A 16,500-nucleotide genomic window follows, 5' to 3' on the forward strand; every position below is an offset into this window, starting at 1 on the left:
TTATCCCACAGAGTTTTTCGTAGTAAGGTTTTAATGAGACACAATCTTCGATAATGGACATCCAAGGGGGAGTGTTATGAAATATTATGTGGATGCCTATTATATTCACGTACCATTTAGTACATTCTAGGTTTAGGGTTTAATGTTCTCTAAGAAAACCCTAGCTATTGTATGTATATATATATACATCCCTGCTCAATGGAATGATAGACTAATCTATTCTCCCCTAAATTCCTCTCATATTCCCTTTATTTCATAACAAGATTCAATTTTTAAAATATAAAAGTGCAATGAAATGAACCCATACACCTCGGGTGCACCATGCGCATCATGCACCCGAGCGCATCCCCTAAATTACAAACCTAATTGCATCATTAGGGTGCGTTTGAAAGTCAGAACCTCGCTGCATTTCCGCCGTCTTATTCACCGTTTTTCGTTGTACGGAAATGGAGACTGCTCTATTCTCCCCTTCTTCCCTCTTCGGCAACACTTCTGACAATTCTTCTGGTACATCTCTCTTCAAATCCAAGTAATTAATTTTTAATTAAACTTATCTTACAAATTTTACCGCCATTTTTACTTGAGCAGATGAAGAACCCAGTACTCCACAAAATTTTGTTGAAAGAACCCATCAATTTCCAGGAATGGTGAGTTCATTTCTTCTATACCCAATTCAATTGCATATTTTTCCTTAATAATTTTGTAATTTGCATGTAGTTTAAAATTGTTATAGTGCAATGCAGTTCAGATTTGTAGAGATTCAATTGTAAAATCATTTGATTTTTATTAGAAAAAAAATTGAGTTCACTAATTTTGTTGCTACTATAATCTGATTTCAGTTTTGAGTTGCTAGTTTGGTAAAATGAAAAGACTAGTAAAAAGGAGCAGTTTAAAGTGTAAAACCATTTGATGTTTATTAGGAACAAATTGAAATCACTAATTTGGTAGCTAGTTTGGTTTGATTTCAATTTTTTGTTTCTAGTTTGCTAAAATGAAAAGGCTAGTAAAAAAAAAGAGCAGTTTTATTGAGCTTGCTCACTTAAATATGGCATGTAGGTGGCTAGTTGCTTCTATTTAGATCATGTAAAGACGAATCTGATTCGAGAACAAGTTTTTTTTTCTAAGTATATTATGTATAAAGTAGTATTCATCTGGTCTTCTATGTTCTACTCTGTATACGCAACGATTAAAAGAGCAAGCTAAAATAGAATAAAGCCAAGTATGTAGAACAAAATAGGAACTGGGAGTTGAACATAAAAGAAGTTTTTTTTTTTTATTTTATTTTATTTTATTTTATTTTTATATATTTTATTTTTTTTATACTTCTTATATGCTCAACTTTTCTTATTCGGTTATTCATTTAACATAAAAGAACGAAGGAAGTACATTCGATATATTGGAGTTTCTCTGATTTGTATCAGAAATTCAGAACCATGATGTCTGTCATATTTGTCATTTAAGTGCTGTTATATTCAAAGACTCCTGGATGATAGCATTGTTCAAATTACTTCCTCCGTAGCTTTTTCCAGAATTAACCACCTTTTATAATAATGTGTAAATCCTGCATAATTAAGCTGAGATCAACAAACTCGTCTTCACTTTATATATACAGGGACATTTTAAAAAACCCAGTCATTAACAATTACTATTTTAGAGAACTTGGTTATTATTTCCAGACATCTTGAAATTGTACATGAGACTATTGTTTCTTAACGGAAGGATTAATTTGTAATGATGTGTGCAAGTATGATCATATTAAGCTCCTATGGAAGTGATATCAATCAATGACCCATAGGTGGTCAATGAATCTTGCTATCTGAAACCCCTTTTTTCATTTTATGCACTTGAGTTGGATGCACTTTTAAATGATAACTAGGAAAGGATTGAGCTTACTTTATGTTGTGCTGATTGGTCATTATTGGACAATTTTTGCAAGTTTTAAGTTATGTGGCAGGCTCAAGTCGTATTCACCTAATAAAAAATAAAACCTAAATCCACTAACTATGTAGATAGGGAAGAAGGGTCGAACCACAGGAAAACAAGTCAATTTATTCCTAATTAATTAGAAGCAATCTTAATTATCAAATAACCAAATTTGTTGTAAAAGAGTAATTATACTACTAAAGGTAAAAGTAAGAAGGGAATAAAATAGGAGATAAATCAATGAAGGAAAAACCTAGGGCATAGGTTCACTAATAAACAATATTCTGTAAATCATAATAAGCAATCATCAATGCATCAATTAATCAGATTATAAAGGGCTTTCGCTACGTATTACAATCACAGAATTAATTTAGCGGTATTAAATCTCATCTCTCGATTCTCGACTTAACCATTTATAAATTAGTCCGCCTGTTGAAACTAAGCCTAAACATCAATTCTCATCTCTCGAATCTCGAATCAATATTGCTAAACTCATACAATTAAATCTGGCCAAACCTAATTGCATGGCATTAAATCAATCGATAGGAAAATAATCAAGCATTGATAATCAACAATCACAAATTACCCCTTCATATTATTTATTAGATCCCCATAAACCCTAGAAATAAAACTACTCAAGCATAATTAAATCTAAACTAATCAAAACAATAAAACAAGACATGATGAAAGAATTAAAGAAAATAACTTAAGTTAAAAGAGAAGAAACTGTTACCAAAAGAAATTTGGATTAAGGAGTGGAATTAAGAACAAAGTTGAGAGAATTTAAGAGAGAGAAAATATTCTAAATAGAGAGAGAAAGTCTAAAAGAGAAGGTAATCAAAATTACGTACAAAAATCGTACTTAAACATCCCTAAAATAAATTCTAATTGAAAACTAAAAACTCGGCTCCAAAAACACGCGCCCGATCCGAAAGGCCGTCCGATCGGGGTCGCCTTTTTCTTCAGAGCCTTCCTGTGCGCGCCCGATCAAGCCTATGCTCACCCGATCGGACGCGCCTTCTTGCTGGTGCTGTCTTTTGCGCGCCCGCCCGATCGGGTGCAAGCTTGCCCGATCGGGTGCAAGCTTGCCCGATCGGGCCCGGTCTCTTTCTCGGGACTTCGACTAGGCTTGATTCTTCTGCCCAATCCGAATTTCCTCTTCGGGTCTTGAATACTCGATCCAAATGCCCCGATATCACATACCGAGCCCTTAATCACCGGCTCTGACCGGTTGGGGCTTTAAAGATGGTCATGTCCTCCTAATGCTCATAGTTGCTTCATGAAAAACCCGAAAAACGCTCCAAATGTGCAATTTCCTACAAAACTCAAACAAATTTACAAAAACACTAAAAAAACCAATTAGGGGGTAAAACACTATATAAATTGGACATATCAAACTCCCCCAAGCCAAACCTTTGCTTGTCCCTAAGCAAAGGGCTCATCAATGAACATATAAAACATGCTTCATCCCAAGTAAACAAAATCAAGCACAAACGATTCAAGGCAAATCTAATGAACATGCTTCAATGTCAATTAATCTCATTCATCTAATCATTCTTCCTCTCCAACAATTGTCAAGTAGAGCAAACCACATGAGCATATAGAATTCAAGACTAGCGCTCACACACTCAACTCTTATTTATGTGGCGAGTAAAAGATGTACTCGATCGTTCTCCAACCAACCCCTTTATATGTGAACAATGCCCTCCCAACTCACACTCTCGCGTGTTTAAAACAATGTACGCTCAACCTACTAGTCGACTCGAAATATGTCAAATCATAACTTGCATTGATAAACAACACTTTCACATTCATACCACTCTTATGCTCAAAGGTCGGAAGGTCTTTAAAGCTTGTAATGTAAGGCTGGGGGTAGAGGGTAGGATAAATTTAGGAAAATGTGTGAGTAAAGCCATATCCTAATAAAACCCAAGGTAAAAAATAAGTGATGACCAAAACATCTCCAATCACAACTTAACTCCACAAAAATTCACCAAGCAATCATATACATAACAATAATCCCAACACTTACATATTCACTCACAAAGTATGATAATAGGAAATAGAGTGAATTAAAACAAACTTTGAACTACTTATTCTTTTTTTTTTTTTTCCTTTTTCTTAAGCAACCTTCATATAGAACAATTGAACATTTGAAACAATTTTTTTTTTTTCCTTTGCTCTTTTTATTCTTTTTATCTCATATTGGAAATTTTCAACTTTGAAATACAAAACATCAATATTTTCCAACCATAATATCAAAAGAACAATCACTCTCCTTTTATTCCCACATTGTGCAAATAATATGCACACCACAACTCCCTCATCTCACCAACTAATAGCTCCCTCAAGCCAAGCTTGGGATTAGTAACCAATGGGTCTCATATAGGCTTGTAATGTGGCTAAATAAACAATAAAAAGGGCACAAGCAACAACATGGGTAACAAGAAGGGAACAAATGTATCTAATATCGTCTGAAGGCTACATAAGAGAACAAATGCATTCGTCCTCCTCCATGTGCATAATATTGAGCCATACAAACATTACTAATAGTTGCAAACCAATACTCAAATTCCTTGACATACCACGAACTATCACACATTCCTAACCAAATCAACTAGTCAAGCACTATATTCACAAATAGTTGGCAAAATTGACGCATGTTTAGGCATCCAAACAATTAAACTTCAAATCATGATCAACAAATTCACAAAGCTCATTATCATATACCAAGAATCAAAACAATATTTTCCAAATATGGGACACAGGGAAGCATGATTTACAATTCATTGGAACGTATTTTTAAATTTTTTTATTTTTCAATTTTTTTTGTATTTTTTTCATAAAGGAAAGCAATAAAAACTACACTAGAAATCAATAAAATCTATACTAGAAAAGCAATAAATAGAGAAAAGAGAGAAAGAGTTACCATATGTACAAGAAATCTCCCCCCCAAGCCAAATCAAGCAATGCCCTCATTGACTTGGGAGTGTAGCTAGGAGAAGCTACTCCTCGTCATCATCCTCTGGTAGCCTCCTTCATAACTCGAGCCGGCACCACCCTGGCTCGTACCAACACCACCATAGCCCGAATCACCTGCAAAGTAGTTAGGGTCTACATTTCCTCCAATCCCCCAAAAGGAGTATCGCCCCCATAAACATGGACTGAAGAGTAGTCCACATAAGTACCAAAAGCTTCGGGGTTCGAATACCCTCCTTGGGGGTATTGGAACCAATTGGGAACTAATGCCTAGCCCCTCGGCGTGCGTAGTCGTCATACATAGGGTATAAACCCCTCCCGAGGTTCCTCTCAACATGGCCTACCCTCCTATCTAAAGTGCCTAACTTAGAGTCTAGGTTTTGCACTATGCCCTCCACTCTGCCTTGCCCTCTCTCTATGCGGTCAAGTTGGCTCCTAAAAGCCGAAAAGTCATAAGGGGCATGGGGTCGATATTATAATCGACGGAGGAGGTGGGCATGCCATAGGTGTAGGGGGGATGGGGTGGTGGTTGGTATTGGGGTGAATGGTGGGGTTGTGGTGAAAGGTGAGGATCTTGGACCTCGCCTTGACCATTTATCTCCAGAAAGGCTTCCCCTTCTCAAATTTGGTCAAGGCGGAGTTGGGTAGCGTAAATGCCTGGTCTCTCCTACCCGATTCCCAGTGGACTATCCACCATGTCTCACCGCCCATAGGTTGCACCCAGTTAAGGCCCCCTAAGTATGCTAGGTCCATGAGGGTAGAACCCTCCACTTTCCTATGCCCGGTCGGGTTCCATCCTAGGTGTTTCAATGCTATATGAGTCACCAACCCCCGAAAGTAGATAGGCGCCCTAGGCCTACCCCCTTCGGCCGCATTGGCCGCCCTTTGAAAATGTTCGGCTATCCTATGTGGTATGTTTAGTTTTTCAGCGTTAGGAATCATATAGGAAGCCAACAATTCAAGTTCATCCCTCCTAACGTTTGCCGGTTCATGCCTCCCAAAGATTGTGAGGCCGACAAACCTTTGCCAAAACTTTGGGACGGGATATTGAATCCACGTCCCTTTGGCATGTTGGAGGTTAAGCAAACCCTCCCCCGTGAGTCTTTTATAGACCACAACAATGTGATCTTGGGAGGGTTTAATAGGCTTATCCGATTTAAGCTCAAACAATTTACCAAATTCTTTTAAAGTTAACCGCACATCATTGTTTAGCAATCGGAATTGGACATGAGTGATTAAAGCATTAGTTTTAAAAACATTGAAGCTAGAAATAAATTCTAATGTCAAATAATCATAGGTATCATAATGCATTTGGAAAAATCCACTTATTCTTATACCTTTAAACAATTTCTCTACCGGTTTATCAAGTCCTAGCCTAGACAACGTAGGATGATGTACAAATCGAGTAGAGATTACCTGCCTCTGGATGAGGAGGTTGAGCATCCCAGTTCGTTGTTCGGTTGAGGTCATGACAACTTCCTCCCATCCCGGTATTTGAAGCTTCGAGTCGACCGTTCGGTTGAGGTCATGACAACTTCCTCCCATCCCGGTATTTGAAGCTTCGGGTCGACCATCGGTTGTTGTTGTTGCCTAGAACCTTCACCCCTTGTTGTCTAGATCTCTTTGAAGCTATTTTAAGTGAAAAAGTTAAGAATTGAAGCTTTCTCTCTCTATGGGTTTTGAGAAATCTTGAGAGAAAGTGGTAGAAATTTGGTGGAAAATGTAGAGGAAGGTTTTGGGATGTAGAATATGCGAAAATTTTTGGGTTTTGATGGATGAATTTGAGGAGATCTCGAAAGGAAAGTGAGTTTGGAGGTTTGAAAATGGAGGTTTTAGAGAGAGAAAGTGTGAATGAAGAAGGAGTAAGAAAGAAAAAGAAAACCTTCCTTTCAAGATTTCCTCAAATTCATCCACCAAAACCCAAAAATTTTCACATATTCCTCACTCCAAAACCCTCCTCTACAATTTCCACCAAATTTCTACCACTTTCTCTCAAGATTTCTCAAAACCCTTAGAGAGAGAAAGCTTCAATTCCTAACTTTTTCACTTAAAATAGCTTCAAAGAGATCTAGACAACAAAGGGGTGAAGGTTCTAGGCAACAACAACAACAACCGATGGTCGACCCGGAGCTTCAAATATCGGGATGGGAGGAAGTTGTCATAACCTCAACCGAACAACGAGCTAGGATGCTCAACCTCATCCAGAGACAGGTAATCTCTACTCGATTTGTACATCATCCTACGTTGTCTAGGCTAGGACTTGATAAACCGGTAGAGAAAGGTATAAGAATGAGTGGATTTTTTCAAATGCATTATGATACCTATGATTATTTGACATTAGAATTTATTTCTAGCTTCAATGTTATTAAAACTAATGCTTTAATCACTCATGTCAAATTCCGATTGCTAAACAATGATGTGCAGTTAACTTTAAAAGAATTTGGTAAATTGTTTGAGCTTAAATCGGATAAGCCTATTGAACCCTCCCAAGATCACATTGCCGTGGTTTATAAAAGACTCACCGGGGAGGGTTTGCTTAACCTCCAACATGCCAAAGGGACGTGGATTCAACATCCCGTCCCAAAGTTTTGGCAAAGGTTTGCCGGCCTCACAATATTTGGGAGGCATGAATCGGCAAACGTTAGGAGGGATGAACTTGAATTATTGGCTTCCTATATGATTTCTAACGGTGAAAAACTAAAAATACCACATAGGATAGCCCAACATTTTCAAAGGGCGGCCGAGGGGGGTAGGTCTAGGGCGCCTATCTAATTTGGGGGGTTGGTGACCCATATAGCAGTGAAACACCTAGGATGGAACCCGACCGGGCATAGGAAAGTGGAGGGTTTTACCCTCATGGACCTAGCATACTTAGAGGGCCTTAACTGGGTGCAACCTATGGGCGGTGAGACATGGTGGATAGTCCACCGGGAATCGGGTAGGAGAGACCAGACATTTACGCTACCCAACCCCGCCTTGACCAAATTTGAGAAGGAGAAGCCTTCCTACACTTTTGAGATAAACGGTCAAGGCGAGGTCCAAGAGCCTCACCTTTCACCACAAACCCACCATTCACCCTAACACCATTCACACCAATACCAACCACCACCCCAACCCTACACCTATGGCATGCCCACCTCCTCTGTCGATTATAATATCTACCCCCATGCCCCTTATGACTTTTCGGCTTTTAGGAGCCAACTTGACCGCATAGAGAGAGGGCAAGGGAGAGTGGAGGGCATGGTGCAAAACCTAGACTCTAGGTTAGGCACTTTAGATAGGAGGGTAGGCCATGTTGAGAGGAATCTCGGGAGGGGTTTATACCCTATGTATGACGACTATGCACGCCGAGGGGTTATTCCCCCCGAGGCATTCCCCCCGAGGCATTAGTTCTCGATTGGTTCCAATACCCCCAAGGAGGGTATTAGACCCCCGGAGCTTTTGGTACTTATGTGGACTACTCTTCGGTCCATGGTTATGGGGGCGATGCTCCTCCTGGGGGAATGGGGGGAAATGTAGACCCTAACTACTTTGCAGGTGGTTCGGGCTATGGTGGTGTTGGTACGAGCCAGGGTGGTGCCGGCTCGAGTTATGGAGGAGGCTACCGGAGGATGATGACGAGGAGTAGCTTCTCCTAGCTACACTCCCAAGTCAATGAGGGCATAGCTTGATTTGGCTTGGGGGTAGAATTCTTGTACATATGATAACTCTTTTCTCTATTTATTGTTTTTTTAGTATAGATATTATTGCTTTCTAGTATAGATTTTATTGCTTTCTAGTGTAGTTTTTATTGCTCGATCAGGCCCGGTATCTTTCTCGAGGCTTGGACTTCGATTGGGCTTGATTCTTCTGCCCAATCCGGATTTCCTCTTCGGGTCTTGAATGCTCGATCCAAATGCCCCGGTATCACATGCCGAGCCCTTAATCACCGGCTCTGACCGGTCGTGGGCTTCAAAGATGGTCATGTCCTCCTAATGCTCGTAGTTGCTTCATGAAAAACCCGGAAAACGTTCCAAATGTGCAATTTCCTACAAAACTCAAGCAAAACTACAAAAACACTAGAAAACTCCAATTAGTAATAAAAGTGGCTCTAAATAGCCAAAAACACTACTAATTATGACCAAGGGACGGGGGTAAAACACTATATAAATTGGACATATCATTATGTTATAGTAAACTATATAAAAAATCTTGGTCAATAGCTTTTATATCTTATCAGCGGGTTACTAATGCTTTTTTATACTATACTATTTGGACTCAAGTATCTATGTTAGACAAAGTGTACTTATTAATGTTTGCTATTTTTTAAAATTTATCATATTTTTGGCTCAATGTGAAGTATCAAGTGTTCATAGTCATCGAGTGTTAGAGACTTAAGAGTTCCAACATGGGTACTTGAGAATTGAAGAGTTTGAGTAACATTAATCTCTATTAATATTCTTTAAAAAGAGTTGTTCAAAATAGAGAAATGGATAGGCTTTAAATCTCACATCTTACTTCTTTTTTTTTGGTTGAAGGGGTAGAATAGATTAATTATGTGTCAAAGTGACACTTAAATTACAAAAGTTCAGAGAAGTACCAGTAGCAGGAACTAAATATAAATCCACATTACAATCAAAGTACATAGGATCAATAGAGTAGATAAAGAAGCTAGACAGGAGCTATCCCATTCAGCAAAAACAGGAGAATTGAAAATCCAAAGAACATCAGGTCTCCAGGCATCGTTGAAATATGTATCTCTGATCCTTTGCAAAATTGCAAATCATTAATACCAGTCACAACATTTTTTGAGCAAGTCATCCAATTGTTTCCATTTAGACCAGGCAGCAGCATAAAGAATTGCTAAGTACTCTGCCATATTTGCATCCTTCGCATGAGTTTTACGAATGAATCCTCCTAGCCATATCAGGAGTAGCAGACATCCCCAATCCCCATTTACAAAGTGGAAGGTTTAAGGCAACAACTACTTACACAGTACACATTAGCTTGACTCAAAGAAAAGGGGGTTAACAGCTTAGCGTTGGGGTCAAGAGGCAAGGAGATAGGTTGAGCATACTGGAACTCAGCAGATAGCCATTTGATACTTAACTAGTCTGATTTTATGCTGTGGCAAGAAATGTTCATCAGTATATAGTTGGCCAACTATTATATGTTTCTTATTTGACGAATCGGTTACAGTTGTCAGACATGTTACCGCAATGGAAAGTGCTTTAAAATCTGATGACTTAAATATTGACTGTTATGTGATGCCTTATGCCTCAAGCTCCTGTTTTCAGGGCTTTCGCATGTGGAGGAAATGGTCCATCTTTAATGTCTTATTCAACATCTTTAGTTTTGTGTTTCTTGCAATTGCAGGAGTTGATCGTTCGGGAATTCTCCTTCCACCAGCTGAATGCAAATTTGCTCTGGCCAGGTACATTTGCTTTTTCTGAATGGTTGGTCCAAAAGCGGTCTATGATAGAAGGGAGGCATGTCATTGAATTGGGGAGGCATGTAATGTCCCTTTCTTTTTATTTTATGTATTATTTATATTAATGGCAAACTTAGTCAAGATTTAAGCTGAGGTCTTATGTTAAGGCTTCTAAATGACTAAATCTGCAGTTTTGGTTTGGTGATGTACTCATTTTGAGTTTTGATGAATTGGAACAAAGAATTTTTGTTTAATCTTGAATATGTTGTTCTCGGGTCTCCGCAACAAATAAAAAGCTAGTGTGCATCTAATGTGCAAACCATCTTTGTTATTTGGAATATGTTTAGTGCTACTTGTAAAACCGTTTATTATTGTGGCGATGAATATTGGGCTTTTTACCCTCTTGTTTGTGCCCTAATAAGTTTGTAGAAACATATTTCATATTGATGTTGTTCTTCCTTTGTTTTCGACCTCTACCTGTCTTAAAGGCTTACCTCCCTCAGATCTTTGTCTCAGTGTCGATAATCAGCTATGGTTTGGAATTTTACTCGATAGGCCAGTGTCAATAATTTCTGTTAAATCACCCCGAGTCTGTTAGCAGCTTCTGTTTATATTTATACATACATGTACTTTCTATCTTAGAGAAAAAGTGTAGTAGATTGTGTTTTGCCAGTTGTCTATTAATGCTTAACTTGAAACAGAATGGTGTACTATTACAAAAAGTGTTACTGTAGAGATAAATGCAATCAATTTGTTAGTATGAAGCTGATCTTCTGCTTTTGTTTGAAATTATCATATTTATGGGTTGATATTGGGCTCACGAGTTCTTAATTTCTCATTCATTGATGGCAGTGGAACTGGCGCTTTGGCTATCTTTCTGAAAAAACTGTTACAAATTGATGTTACAACATCTGATTATGATGATCAAGAAATCGAGGATAATATAGCTTATAATTGCAAAATCAACAAAGTTGTCCCTGCTCTTCCTCATGTCAAGCGTGAGTTACTTAAATCCTCAAAAGACTTTCATGTTTCCGTCTTGATTTCTAGTTGCCATTATAAACCCTTTATATTGTGAACGAATTTCTGCAACCTTAGATTTGGGATTATGTAACTTTTATTGCTTGGGAATTTTATGTGGCCAAATGTGTGAATACAACTTTCAGTTTTTTTAGCATTCACTTGGAAATATCTTGTTCAAATTTCATATCTCATCGTATATCCCTTAAGTTTGCAAGAATTGTGCCATATGACTTTAATGACCAAACAACCCCTAATTAACAACACTTTTTCTTTTTTGAAACTTTTTTTGTGCCTTTTCTCCCCTATTTAGCTCTACTTAATTTTTAACTTATTTTGAATCTTCCCTATCTTTCCCATTAGCCTTTAACTAGCTCTTTACCTAGTTTATTTTTTTTGAGTTGATTCGCATTCATTGTGTAAATTAATGATTTAACGAGTTAAGTAGGGTTTTATAGCAGACATAAGAAAGATTTAGAATAAATAAAAGCTGGGTGGTATACATTGAATAAGTTGAAAAAATCAAGGCTAATTGTGAAAAATCTGTATGTGAATTCAATCATTCATATTCAAGCTAATGAGTGATAGGTGATAACAAGGTGCTGCTTGTTTTCAGATACATGGGGTGACTCCTTTTCAAATGCCAATTCAAATTGGGATCTGATAATTGCAAGTGATATCTTATTATGTAAGTACGCGATCTCTTACAAAGTTAATTTTTACATTAAATACTTTGTACTTCCTCTGTTTTTTTACTTGACCGGTTTATTTTATCACGCTTATCGATGCACAACTTTAACCATCAATAACTTTAATTCTCTATAAGTATAAATTATAAAAGTTATATAGACAATTCTAACTAGATCTCACATGAACATATTTTCCCTTACATATAATTCACAAAAGAGTGTCAAAGGTGGAATGGTGAATAATGTAAAAGACAAAGCGGATCAAGTAAAAAAGAGAATAAAGGAATTATTAATTAATAAATACTGGGTTTTTAAAAATTTGTTTTTATATTTTTTCAATGGAACATTAGCATGTTAATGTCCTAATATGATTGAATGCGTCCTCTTATATTTAGTAATTTGAATCAAGAAGTAGGATACAATTTACCTTTGAAATTATTAGCTACTCCTATCCCAAATTAATTTCCACTAATGACATTTTTAGGGTATAATTTGACTGCACTTTTTAACTAATTTACTACGTACAAGGAATACCTTATAAGGTGTGGTCTTGTTAAATTTATATAGTTTGTATTTTCAAAATATCAATGAACAATTTCCCTAAAAATTGCGTAAAGGTAAATTTATTCCCTATGTGCATCGGTTTAAAAACTTATTCCCACAAGTTGTCCACGTAGGATTGGATAGAGCTTCGTAATTTTTTTTTTGTTTCAACATAAAACCATTGACGGTGATAGCGGTTTTATACATTAAAACCGCTAACATTGTTAGCGGTTCTAATAGACAAAAAGAAGTGGAAGAAAAATTATAGTGTTATGTTTTTCAATTATTAGAATTGCTAATGGTGTTAGCAGTTTTAATGTATAGAACCGCTATCACCGTTAACGGTTCTATGTTTAACTAGAAAAAAAAGTTACGAAGCTTAACCAATCCTACGTGGACAACATCGTGGGAATAATTATTTAAACAGTTAAATCGATGCATATAGGGAATAAATTTATGCTTGAACAATTTGTAGGGAAATCATTCAATATCAACATTTTTATTTATTTTATATTTTATTATTTCTTTTTTTAAAAAAATAAAATAAAAAATCAATACTTGTTCAAAGATATTTGACTGTTAAGAGAACTTTGTAAAATAAGCGGCCTTACCAAGTTACCATCACATAACCACCTTTAAGGTGACCTGGGTAAAGGGGAGAGAGAAATTGGTTTTTTTTTTATTTATTTTTTATTTTTTTTGGTAGTGCCAATCTTTCTTCTTCTACATGAACTAACATGAGAATTTCCCGAGAGGTCACCCATTCTAGTACTATTCTCAATAATTGTGGCTCATGTCAAGCAATGTGACAAAGTTGTACCGTAACCCTCATCCTTTATTTAGGCTTGGGATTGGCAGGGAAAACCCACAGGCGGAGTTGGTAATGTCAATCTCTATCCTCCGAAAAGCCTTCCTCTCCACCCTTGACCCTCACTGTTAGGGCTGACAGTCTCTAACCCGACCCAATAACATGACCCGAAGTTACCGTGAGAAACTCGAACCCAAACAATCCGAATTCGACCCGATTTGTCCCTAATTTCATATTTAGTAATAATATTTTGTTTTACCCTATTTTTGATAATTTCTAAGTATAACCAAAATGGCCCTGCTGACCCAAATTGCCACACCTACTCACCATCTTTCACCTCCATCACTTTATTTTCTTCACTCTTCTCTCTCCCTATCAAAGCCTCTACCCTACCGTCACTACTGCCACTTCATTCCCAATAAAACCCATTAACCACACCTTTAAATCAATGAAGGCGAGGCAGCATTGACAAGATGACAGCCTTTGAAATCCTACCATCAAACGGCGACTTTGTTGTGGTGTGTCTAAAATTTCTGATTTTTTTGGTCTTCTGATGTCAAATTTGACCCATTAAAGCCATAAGCTCTCTTCCTTACTCTTATTCTCAGCAACGGTAGGCAATGAATGGATGGAGTTGTCAAAGGTGTTGATTTGATTGTAAAAATTACTAAATGAATTTGATCATTTAGATTTACATTTAGGGCTTGTTTGACATCAATTTTGGTTTTCAGTTTCCTGTTTTTTTGAAAACCAAAAACCAAAAACAGAAAACAAGAAAAAGGTGTTTCCACTTTTCTATTGTCAGTTTTCAAAATTATCATAATTTTAATAAGTTTATATAATTTTTGATTCATTATGGGACACATATCTTATACTTTTAGAATACAAAAAACCAAAAACCAAAAAACAGAAAACCACAGCAATGCCCAACGAACCCTTAACTAATAGTTTATGGATAGCTTAGTCACATTATCACCCCTACTCTTCACATTGAAAGGGTTTTCCACGTATAATTCGTGTGTTTTTTTGCTTCTTATTCTTCCTATTATTGTTGTGCTTTGTACTGCATTGTTGCTTTTTTCCCCTCATTTACCACACTAAGAAATATTAAAGAAGTATTCCCTCCGTTTTTAAATACTTGCTCTATTTTTCCGTTTTTAAATACTTCATTTTTTTATTTGGAAAGTTTTTACAATATTTAATTAATATATCTCACAAAGTGGACCCAACAATATTAATTCTTATTCTCTCCTTCAATTCTATCCACTACTTTTGGGTTTATAAAATTTTTTATTCTTCCACCAACCCCACTACCTCCATATTTTATTACTTTCTACAATTTCTCCAAAACTCCGCGTATGGAGAAATGGAGCAAGTATTTAAAAATGGAGGGAGTATGGTTTTATTGGATTTACTACTTTGATAAAGTTAATATAAGTAAATTAACTTGCATAATGAATGTGAGGATAGTTTAGACCTTTTAAGTCACAAAATCACTTGAAAATATTCAATAAGAAGATTCTTAAGATGGATCAATGGTTAAATGTGCAACTTTTTTGTATTCAATCTGAGTATATTTTTAGCTTAATGTGCATATATTTAATTTGGAACTAAAAGTTAGTGGAGAGCTTGATGTAGAACTATGCACATGATGAAAAAGTTGCACATTTAAATTACAATAAAAATAAAAATGCACATTCAGCTATAAACATTTGTACAAAAGTGTTTTATGTATTTAACCATGGCCGTTAATAATAATAAAATAAACTAAATGGATATGATGATTCCTTGTCATCCTTTTCATTTTAAGCACTAATCTCTTTGACCATAAATAAATAGCCGACTCTTTTTGTTATAGGAATATCATTGTCTTTGTTGGGCTATTCTTCTAATAATATTCCATAATGCTTTTTTGAACGCCTCTTGTGTGCGGTTGTTTGTAAAAGAATAAAGTAACCCCTAAAATACTGACCGAGTAACTCCTTTAACACTGATTTTATTATCGTGCCCTTGTAACTAACAAAATAACTCCTGAATAATGATCGGGTAACCCCTAAAATACTGCTTTTTTGAGTGCCCTTGTAACTAACAAAATAACCCCTGAATAATGATTGGGTAACCCCTATATATAGCACTCACAATGGCTATAAGAATTTGTGTTGCATTTTTACTCTTTTATTATCGTTGTCTTTGTTGGGCTATTCCTTCTACTTATATTCCATTTTTACTCTCTTTTTTTTTTTTTAGATATGAAACATTATCCAAATTAAACTTGATCCCTTGTAGTAATACTGCAACTTTACTCTCTTTTTTGTAGATGTGAAACAATATCCAAACTTGATCAAGACCTTATCTTTCCTTCTAAAGGTTTACCAACCGAAAGGGAACATGAATATGTTACCTCAAAATAAGCAGGATGGTGGGATACTCTCTTTTTGAGCATTTTATTTTCTTCATTTTGTGTCAATTACTTGTGATTTCTTTGTAAACTTAATGTTTAGAAACTAAGTTCCTTGTGAGCAACTCTTTATCAGGATTACCTTATCCTGCATTTTTGATGAGTTGGAGACGACGAATAGGAAAAGACGATGAAACTCTCTTCTTCAAGGGTTGTGAGGATGCTGGTATGGAGGTGCAACATCTTGGATCTCGTGTTTACTGCATAACCTCTAAGGAATGAAAACCTAATTTGATAGAGTGAGGTTAAATGTTTAAATTCGACTTTCCTAGCACTCAAGAAAACAAAACCATGAGAGTTCTCTCTTATATCGTATTTTCTACTCTATATTTTTCATCTCATATATAAGTTTCATGATTTTGGGTTGTTATTGCTGATGAATTTGTGTATGAGTTTGTTTAAATGGAATCTTCATATAAGTTCATTTTTTATCTATCAATTGCTAAATGAATTGGATAGGACTGCAGGACATCTCTGCATGAAAATTCCAACATAATGGTTGGTGTTAAATACCGCCATCCAAAATTATCAAAACTGCCGACATTTAGTGTGAATGGACAACCATGTCCTTAGTAGTTCACTACTATCTTCCCTCTTGCCATCAATCACTAACACCTTGACACCACCACCACACTAACCGGCGACGATCACCACCGCACCGACGACCCAC

At 36.5% G+C, this 16,500-nt stretch overlaps 1 protein-coding gene across 1 annotated transcript; it reads left to right on the top strand.

Moving 5' to 3' along the window:
- Nucleotides 1-320: 320 nt before the first annotated feature.
- LOC110710753 (protein N-terminal and lysine N-methyltransferase EFM7) lies at nt 321-16,200 on the top strand. The gene is made up of 7 exons (XM_021889089.1): nt 321-507; nt 589-647; nt 10,258-10,391; nt 11,165-11,310; nt 11,949-12,020; nt 15,690-15,791; nt 15,907-16,200. The coding sequence occupies exons 1-7, from the start codon at nt 447-449 to the stop codon at nt 16,050-16,052; spliced, it is 720 nt and encodes a 239-aa protein (XP_021744781.1). The 5' UTR covers nt 321-446; the 3' UTR covers nt 16,053-16,200.
- Nucleotides 16,201-16,500: the final 300 nt, after the last annotated feature.

This window comes from Chenopodium quinoa, unplaced genomic scaffold (assembly GCF_001683475.1).
Source record: "Chenopodium quinoa cultivar QQ74 unplaced genomic scaffold, ASM168347v1, whole genome shotgun sequence".
Lineage (NCBI taxonomy): Eukaryota > Viridiplantae > Streptophyta > Magnoliopsida > Caryophyllales > Amaranthaceae > Chenopodium > Chenopodium quinoa.

Coding starts and splice junctions, on each gene's coding strand:
- LOC110710753 (XM_021889089.1), top strand. CDS start 447: ATGGAGACTGCTCTATTCTCCCCTTCTTCCCTCTTCGGCAACACTTCT. Junction 508..588: donor CACTTCTGACAATTCTTCTG/GTACATCTCTCT, acceptor TTACTTGAGCAG/ATGAAGAACCCAGTACTCCA. Junction 12,021..15,689: donor TGCAAGTGATATCTTATTAT/GTAAGTACGCGA, acceptor TCTTTTTTGTAG/ATGTGAAACAATATCCAAAC.